The 9,469-nt window shown below is 43.6% G+C and overlaps 1 protein-coding gene across 4 annotated transcripts; it reads left to right on the top strand.

Moving 5' to 3' along the window:
- The first annotated feature begins 550 nt into the window (after window positions 1-550).
- Window positions 551-9,233, top strand: dlec1 (DLEC1 cilia and flagella associated protein). 4 transcript variants are annotated; one of them, XM_037280009.1, is made up of 38 exons: window positions 551-694; window positions 887-1,009; window positions 1,081-1,237; window positions 1,312-1,425; window positions 1,494-1,651; window positions 1,719-1,915; window positions 2,033-2,117; window positions 2,186-2,273; window positions 2,449-2,622; window positions 2,701-2,837; window positions 2,915-3,007; window positions 3,131-3,221; window positions 3,284-3,446; window positions 3,514-3,706; window positions 3,834-3,910; window positions 3,964-4,135; window positions 4,199-4,295; window positions 4,380-4,510; window positions 4,596-4,757; window positions 4,829-4,959; window positions 5,197-5,347; window positions 5,473-5,589; window positions 5,658-5,779; window positions 5,849-6,031; window positions 6,094-6,161; window positions 6,242-6,393; window positions 6,512-6,627; window positions 6,693-6,763; window positions 6,899-7,098; window positions 7,223-7,360; window positions 7,432-7,554; window positions 7,639-7,733; window positions 7,813-7,897; window positions 7,963-8,160; window positions 8,247-8,396; window positions 8,472-8,622; window positions 8,739-8,859; window positions 8,927-9,233. In XM_037280009.1, the coding sequence occupies exons 1-38, from the start codon at window positions 611-613 to the stop codon at window positions 9,024-9,026; spliced, it is 4,968 nt and encodes a 1,655-aa protein (XP_037135904.1). In that variant the 5' UTR covers window positions 551-610; the 3' UTR covers window positions 9,027-9,233. The 4 variants fall into 4 exon arrangements, with proteins under 4 accessions (XP_037135904.1, XP_037135903.1, XP_037135902.1 ...); XM_037280008.1 differs by having other exon boundaries at window positions 1,716-1,915; window positions 3,967-4,135; XM_037280007.1 differs by having other exon boundaries at window positions 1,716-1,915.
- Window positions 9,234-9,469: the final 236 nt, after the last annotated feature.

The raw sequence follows: 9,469 nt of genomic DNA, 5'->3' as shown, positions 1-9,469 counted from the left end.
AGTGCTGTTCAAACCTTCAGTTTAGTAATCTATTTAGTCCTCTAAATGAAAGAAACAAAATTGTCCTATGTGTAAGTTAAAATGATTTTTCAAAGCCATGTCACTCCTCACTAAATGGGCTCGAAGCTGGCTTCTTTTCGGGTCCTCACAACGTTGCTAGGCAACGACCTGTACACAAAATGACCGACGGTCGTTTACGTCTACAAAGTTAAGAGTTATGCTTGTATTTCAAAACTCAAAACCAGACAAAAACACAATGCATATTCCGTGTTTTTCTTGTGGCATCATTTATTTGATAAAAGCTGTGTGGTTTGTTTTGTGGGTCTTTTGTTACAGATTTGTGAAGAAAAATGGCAATGAATAGTTGCCGTCGTTGGTTTCCATGACGACAGTTGTGACGTCACAAAACCAACACTCCAAACTTCCAAGTACCTGTACATTCTTTTGAGTCTAGAATTGTATTTTTTAAATGTGTTTCTAAATCAGTTTAGCAATTGTGGGATATTGACTTTAGGTTCCGGGTGAATTATGTCAACCCACTACAATATCAAGATTCTAACACTGACGTTTGGTTCCTAGGTGCTTGGATCAACTTTTTCCCAAGGTAGTCATGCTGCAGGAGCAACAAGAGCAGAAACCTGCTCGGTCTGATCCTCCGGTGGACATTCACACACCTGCTTCTGCAAAATCCCAGGTAATTGACCTAAATTGGTTCTTAAACTGGTTTCCCTGGACCCTCGTAGATCTGTCTAACATTGCTTATGGGTTCCGTAAATGATTTGCAATAAATTGTCAAATACTTTGTCCAATAAGATTTGAGAAACCATTCATGCAGATGCCACACATGCACATAAACATCCATCCATAATATGTTTTTGTGCATAAGGACATTTCTCACGTGTTGGCCAGCACCTTTAAGGAACTTTACACCAACGTGACACCATGCAACCTTATAAAGGCAAAAGGGAGGAGCAACTATCATGACAAATATGTTGAAGAGCTCAAACGGGTAAATTTGACCGTGTGAAGAGAACAACATCCATCGCAAGATGCTTGGCTACTAACAACATCTCTCAAAAGGTTCGGGCTGAATATAACCAGCGGATAAAAGAAGCTGATATGCTGGAGAGCCACATCATCCAGGCCAGAGCTCGGGCGGCTGGCACGGAGCAACGGACCACGGAACGGATGAAGGAGGACTTCATGGATGTGCCTGATCTTCAGGGCCTCCCTCCAGGTGACAAAAATATCCACTCTAACCTAAAATCACATGATTATCGAAACTTATCATCTCATTTTTGTCTCTTGCAGTCAAGTCAGCTTTTATCTGGCACGTTGATGAAGGGCTTCTTCAAGTAAATGACCTCATTTCACCACTGGACTATATAAAGCCGCAAAAAATACAAATGAAGGCTCCAGCAATTGGTACTTTTTCTTTCTTATCATTTTTTTTTTTTATCCGTAACTCACATTTGATTGCATTCCTCTTTCAGTAAAACCAGATCTTACCAGACCAACCATTGCCTACACCATGCATGTGGCTAAAGAGGTGAACGACAACACGCTATGGAGAATGAGGAACGAGTCCGAGTCCAACCAAACTGTGGAGTGCAGCTCACTGGTCCTAAAGAGCAGGAAGTCACCCACTGAGGTTTGCAGTCATCTCTTTAAGCGACATCCTAAAAATATAACTAAATTAATCTTACTTAATTAAGAAGGTACAGACCAGACCTTTGCCCAAGTGGAAGGATGAGCCGAGCGCAACGGATCAAGCGGAGGGCAACAGTAAACTCCAAAAGATGAAGGAACGGCAACGCATTCTCCAAAATCCACGCTTCCTGCCTCCGAAAGATCACCAGGGTGCCGCCTCCCTCATCCGCCCTCGGACGGTGAAGAAGGACGACGGCATGGAAAGGTACATTCAATTTTGAATGGGTCGGGTGTCAATTTGATTGTTTTACTGTCGAGTGTGCCTCATAAATATGCTTCAAGCTGCCCTTATGAACATTGCTGTATTATTTCTCATTGTAAGCTCCGAAGAAAGTCCAGTTGAGGTGTTCCTGGCCATACCACCTGTTGTGCTCTTCACAGTCTACAATGTGGGACAGGTGTATGAGGTATGACGGCGCTGAACAATTCCAGTGTTTTCTAAAGCGATCCTCAACCCGTCTTCTTCCCGTCTTAGACAACACTGGAGTTAAAAAATGTGAGCTTTTCCAGCCGTGACATTCGAGTCCTACCGGCGAGCAGTTCTTACTTCACTATTGGTCTCGGTGAGCACTATTTATTTTTATTTTTATTTTTATTTTTATTTTTATTTTTATTTTTATTTTTATTTTTATTTTTATTTTTATTTTTATTTTAAATCCAGATCCTAGGTGTCAAGACACATTTTTGAGCAGCTTATAAAAAGATGTGTGACGTGAATTTTGAATTCTTTTTTTCTAGGGAGATTTCCTGGCAAAGGCGGTGTTGTCGCTCCAGGCATGAGTTGTAAGTTCAACGTGCGCTTCGCTCCAGACTCCCTTGCCGACTATGAAGACCGCTTAGTGGTGGAAAGTCAGGGCGAGCATGTCCTCGTGGTCCCCATCAAGGCGCAGAGGCCGCCTCCTGTTCTGACCTGTAAGTCTTCTCTGACATCAAAACAGGACAGGAAGTCCTTGAGTTGATATCTTGATGATCTTGAGATTATGTTTTCAGTGCCGAATGTTCTGGACTGTGGTTATTGTCTCATCGGGGGAGTGAGATGTGTTGACTTCCTTTGTCAGAACATCGGTCTCAGTGCCGGAACCTTCTGTATCGTCCCAAAGAATCAGTGGCCAATCACCGATCCCAGGGTGACAAAAACTTACCTCAATGATTGGTTGATTTATTTTATTATTCTTAAAATACTTTTTTTTTTTATTCTATCCAGTCGGTGGTTACAAGTTGTTACTCAGACCAGCCTCCCTTTGCCGTCAGCCCATCTTTCTTTTCTCTGCAGCCTGGCGACACCATTGTCGTCGAGGTGAGGTTGTGCTGGAAGAATACAATTTAAAAAATATTCCACAGTTGATCATACCATTTTTATTTATTCCATCATTATGATGATTCCAGTCCTGATAGTTTTGGTTTGGCAAACTTCTTGCAGGCTCTTTTCTTTCCCACCACCACCGAACGCATTTGCCGGATTTTCACAATCGCGTGCGACAATTGCCAAGTGAAAGACTTTTGCGTTCAAGGTGACACCACTTTACCCCCCTCATCTTAAAAGCGAGACTCACATTCACTTTTCTGCTTTTAGGCGAAGGCCAATCGATCGCTCTTGAGCTGTTGTCCGTTTCCGGCAAGGAGCTGCCTCTTATTTTAGGGGAGGTGCACGACATCACCGCAGACTACTTTGTCCGATTCGAACCGGGCAACCTTCACACGGTTCATCAGAAGACGATAGTCGTCAGAAATAATGTGTATGTATTCTTTGCATTGTTTTGATGTGTCATCAAACATTGCAATGTACTGTTATCTTTATTGAAGCCATTTGGAGCTGGCTTTTCACTGGCACATCATGAAGCCCAACCTCCAGCCGCTCCTTCCCTGTGAACTCCCCGACCCCTTATCCATCCAGTACCAACCTGACAGAGATGACATTTTCCAAGTCAACCCGGCTTTGGGAATTCTGACCCCCTGCCAGGATCGAGAGTTCACTATCTCCTTCTTTCCCAAGGAGGTAGGAAGAATACACTCTTCCCAATTTTCAAAGCCATCATGTACCATTTTTTGTACTCGTGTATGAGAACTATTGAGAACTGAGAAAATGAATAAATGGGAAAAAAAAATTGTATTTCTTGTTAAAGATGCAGGATTACCACAGCGTGTGCCATTTAGTCCTGAGCGACATCCCCCAACTGCCCTTGGAGACCAACGACGAGAGGTAACATGATATAAATCAAAAATTCACCTGAATGATCATTTTTCATTTTCTAGCAGATCCGGCACCCTGCAGCCCGTTCGCGTCGGCTCCAAGGTGAGCGACACCACCGTCATGGAAATCGAAGTCAAAGGTTCTACGGAGCCTTTCAACATCCTGCTGGTGCCCTACGCCCTCATCATCCCCGGGGAAATTCTTATTTCCACCACCACCCGGCGACATTTTAAGGTGCTTTGCAAAACCTGATGTTGTACAATCTTTTAGTTTTAATGATAATTCTGTTGGTGCCAGATGTGGAATAACAGCAAAACACCTGTCTCCTTCCAATGGGACCCGGTGAGCAGCACTTGTCACAAAATAGAAGTGGAGCCTGCTACTGGAAAAATTGGTATTTTGTTTTTTTTTCTGTATAAATGACACTGTGCCAAAAAAAATAACACCACCACTACTTTTTTCCTCCTTTCCCCGACAGACGAGAAAAAGTGTTTTGCTTTTGAACTGGTTGTAACCGGAGGCAAACCGGAGAAGGTGGTGACCAGTCTGCTCTGCCACATCGAGCACCGTTCCGAACCCGTCACCTTGGTGGTGGAGGTCACCTTCAAGGTAAGCAGGACTTTTCATAGTTATCCATCTCAGTGACACACTATTTCTGTAGAATTTTCAGCCTCTTATAATATTATTTTACAAGGGTCCCAGTGTGAGTATCAGCGTACCCAGCGTGGACTTTGGTCTCATGAGACTCGGGGACCAGAGCAGCAAGACGCTATACCTCGACAACGTCACGCAACTGGATGCTTCCTGGACGCTAGAGGAGGTGCACAAGAGTCAAGATGATGGACAAGATCAGCAGGTGGAATGCATTCACATTTGGGAACAACACACTTGTTATCAACTGACTCACATTAGCGTGTGTGTGTATAGCTGACTGTCGAGCCATGCAGTGGGGTGCTCCCCCCTTTGACCGGCTGCAGTGTGGAGATCCACTTCAGGCCGGAGTTCTGCCAAGAACTTGAAACGGAACTGGAGCTGTCAGTAGAGGATGGGACAGGATGGTAGGGAAAATGTCTATATATCTCAAGATTATGTTTTTTTATTATTATTATATCACAACAATTTCACAAACCAGATGTGCTGCTTTAAGAATTTTTGCTATTTTTTTTTTTTGCAGATTCTCTGTACTATTATTTTTCTTTTTTTTTAGAATTTACTTCTCTTTTCCACTCAAATTACTTACCATTGTTCATACTTGAGAAAAAAAACTTTTGTATGATGTCCTGTGTGCTCCGCAGTCACCTACTCGTGCGTGCGGATGTGCAGTCTCCTCAGCTGTGTCTACTGAATTGCGAGCTTCTCCTTCCTGAACTCTACATGGGAGTAGCTGCAGAAGGGACCGTCACTATCTACAACCAGACGCTCTTGCAATCCAATTTCTGCTGGGTGGTGCGTGTCCTACAAATTTTTTTTTCATTGTATTGAAGCTTTGAAGAAACTGAACTATTTCTATACAATCAATTAAAAAGTACATTTAGTGTACCTTTAAGATTGCGTTCTTCTATTTTCTTCAGGAAGCGCTAAAGGGTCAGCAAGCATCTTTTTGTTCAGCAACCTTTGAACCCCTGTCAGGCACTTTAGGACCAAACGCCAGCTTGGATATCACAGTCTCCTTCATATCCCAAACAGATGTAAGACTCTTAAACACATCAAGCTATTTTTGTTGATTAACCTAATTTTTTTTTTCCTCTCATCACAGTCTGCACTGAATGATGTCATCGCACTCTGCGAGGTGGAGGGCATGAACTCGCCTCTTGTTCTCAGCATCCTGGCGCCCACTACCCAGAAACTCAGAGTGTCCTACTCACTCCCTGACACCAGGTGGGATATATATATATTTTTTATCATCATCATCATGAGGTCATCGCCGCTCTTCCTGTTTGTCAATAGTCCCGTTCCAGACAACAAGGGGCAAGCGGAGTTGACGATCGATTTTGGTGACGTACTGCTGGCGCAACCTGTCACCAAGCAGCTGCTTATGACCAATCACACCGCCATCACGGCATCTTTCACCATCCAGGCGGAATATTTCACCTGTGACGTGGAAAAGCCCAGCACCCCATCACAGAAAAGGTCTGAATATTCATCTATCATTTCTCTTAATAGCTAACCCAAAAGCTACTTTTGTCATGAAGCTCCCATTACATGAAGAAGCCGCTTCACTCCGTCCAAGCCAAGAAATTAGAGGAGCAATCACACAAGGGTATGCATGAGTTCTCAAAAGTTATATTTTAAATATGAGGATAGAAAAGCCACACATGCAATTTTAATATCCATTGGCAGACTTTGTGAGCAGCTTGCTGGCTAACAGAAAAGGTGCAGCCTTCTTCATCGTGCCAAGTGCCGGAACGCTGGAACCCTTTGAGACCCAAACTGTGGACGTGACCGCCTACAGCGACGTGTGGGGGGAGTACAAAGATAATCTCATATGCAATGTAGGTAGATGGATGAAGATGATTAAATCCAACTCGCAAATATTTGTTCATAAAAAACAATGAAAGAATAAGTCAATTCTACCCTCAATTTCGACTGAGCCATTATTTTTATTTTTAGGTGGGGGCCATTGAGCCCACCCACCTCCCTATGCAGATGCTCGTGAAAGGCTGTCCGCTCTACTTCCAAATCATAGGCCCGCGTCCCAAAGACCAGTTCCAGGGACCCAATGTACAGTAAGTGCTATAATCCACTCATTGGGTTGATTAAGCAGGTTTGTCAATATTGGTCACATCTTTAGGTTTGGTACTCGTTTATCTGGAGGTGAAACTATTTTCCGTTCTCTTCGCATCAACAACCCCACCTTGTTTGGTAAGTAGCGCTTTTGTCTTTCTTATAATATTATTCATTATTATTATTATTTTGTAATTTATTTATTTTAGCTATCTATTTAATTATTATTATTTTTATTTTTTTTAAATAAAACTAACAAATCTTTTTGGACAGATATCCGTCTGGACTGGGAGATGTACAACATTTTTCCGAACGACCGCAAAGTGGTGGACGTCATGATGTCGTACGGGGAAAGCTTCCCTCTCAAGGAGTCTGACGACAACCCCGAGGGAGCGTCGAAGCTTTCTAACGGCGAGGCCGCCTGGAAAAGGACTCACATGTTAAGCTCGGAGGCTTCGTGCTGCAGCTCTGCTGTGAGCATACACGCATAAATTGTTGGACTTTTTTTTTTTCCCTCACAACTCTCTAAACACAAAGCCAGCTCAAATTCCATATAAGGTCATGGAATTAGCTCAAATACATATATTGTGATTTCAGGGCACGGAACAAGAAGAAACAACCAAAGATGAAAACAACAAACTATGTCTTCCAAAAATAAAAATGCTGTCTGTCCACATTCGAGCCCATGTGGGAGACAAGTCAAACGAACCCTACTGTGTCACACCGCAGCAAATCGTACGCACAGCACCATTCAAACCGCTTTGCTTGTCTTATTAGAAATCAATAGTAAGTATTGTGCCTAGCAGATCATCCCGGCACAAGGGAGCAACACCGTGAATGCGTCTTTCACCCCGCTCACCCTGAGCAAAACATCTTCCCAGTCCACATGCATAGGCTTGGGTCTGGGCTTCATTAGTCTGGACTCCGAGGTAAGACACTCAGCACATCAAAAATAGTCCACCCATTTTGTTTTTTCTCCCCGTCTACATATCTGTTGTTTGTTTTTGTTCCAGGAGGCTATCTGTGTGCCGGGTAAGGTGACACGACTCCATGGTTTGGATCTGGAGCCCATCCGAGTGGACCTCCTGGCGGTGATCAAGCCTGCAGTGTAAGCAATGGGAACATGGCTATTCTTGGAACATGTGCTTCACTCGAAAATCAATGAGTTGTGTTTATTTGGTTTGCAGGCTCTTAGTACAGATGGAAGACGACAATAAAGTTTTGGGATTTCACACATCAGCTGGTGATTTAGTGAATACAGAGGGAGAGCAGGTTAGTCCAGCATACAAGCATCAGTCAATGAATCCACCATCAATAATTTTCTGGACATTTTCTAGGTGTTCCTGGAGGAATTTGACAACGTGCAGAGCTTCCTGCTAAGAAACCCCACTGAGATGGGCCTGGTCTTTCGACTCATAGCTCAGCCGCCGTTTTCATTGCACAAGGAGCCGACTCAGTCAGGGTCCAACGCCTACTGCAGATGGTCGGCCGCTGACCCCCAGACGTTGATTCTACGTTCCCAAAATAGCATGCTGGTACAACCAACTACTTGGGGATTACTGATGTTGCGAAATAGTGCTGTAAATCAAATTGAAATGAATATTCATATTGTTTTACGCAGGTGAGGGTGGCCTTCTGCTGCTCGCCGTCACTTTTAGAGCTCATCGAGCATCCCGTAGACGGCGTGACGCTCCTCACCAGTGACGATGGATACAAGCAGCTGAAGATCGAGCAGGATCTCATCATTCACTACAACAACAACAGCCAGCAGGTTAGCAGGGCGTCGTCTCAATGGCACAAAGTTCTCCTTCAGGAAGATCCTGTGAATATCATCCTTCTGTTTCAGACGGTGCCGCTGTGCGCCCACGTGGAGCTTGCGACGCTAAGATTGTCCACCGATCACATCGATTTCGGACTCTGCTACTTGGGGCAGATGCAGGAGAAAGAAATCAAGCTCTATAGTATCGGCTCCCGAACTCACTGGTCATTGATTATAGGTAAATTCAATTCAAACCTTCATTCCGTGCAGCGTTAGCAAATCTAGCAGCAGTTTGGCAGATGGGGATCAATTCTTTGCGTCCCATTATTTTTGTTTCTTCTTGAAAACCTACAGAGTCGAGTGAGGACACTTCGAATGTCTTTAGCGTGACGCCCACCTCCGGGCTTCTCCGCTCCAAGGACCACCAACTGCTTCACGACCACTACCAACGTTTGGAGATCAGCTTCACCGCCAGGTAGTAAAGTGTGACACTGAGAGGTGACTTTATTTACGACTTCATTTTATGTGTGTGTGTGTTGCAGTGCAGTGAAGCAGTACAAGGCCACAGTGGTGATCACCTCTTTGCTGGAGAAGAATCCGCTTATTCTGGAGCTCCAAGGCACAGGATCCCGACAGATGTAGTTGAAAATGGCCTTTTTTCCCCCCTGAGCTATTCAAATTTATTTTTGTATGATAGGAATGTTAAAATGTTATTTTAAAATAACGCCATTACAGTTGTTGTGTACAATGTTATGCAATTGGCACCTTTTTTGTAAATAATGCAAAGCACAAAGATATTTATAATTTTCACAAATGTCACTGTGAAAGAAATTAATGTTTCATCATGAATGCTTGTCAGTCCAGCTCCATTCATCTACGCTATGACAAAACATGATGGGAGATCATCTGGCACACAGATAAGCGGCATCTAAAAAAAAAAAAAAACCTCCTTCAAAAAAAAATCCACTGAGGGATGCAAATATCCAATTGATATTCTTTGCACTCTTGCAGCCTTACACACACGCACAGCAAGGGCATGTTTGATCACAATGAAACACTGCTGCGTGCAACCCAATGTGAAGGTC

Source organism: Syngnathus acus, chromosome 20 (genome assembly GCF_901709675.1).
Source record: "Syngnathus acus chromosome 20, fSynAcu1.2, whole genome shotgun sequence".
In the NCBI taxonomy this organism is placed as follows: domain Eukaryota; kingdom Metazoa; phylum Chordata; class Actinopteri; order Syngnathiformes; family Syngnathidae; genus Syngnathus; species Syngnathus acus.
This window is presented reverse-complemented; position numbering and strand designations above follow the sequence as displayed.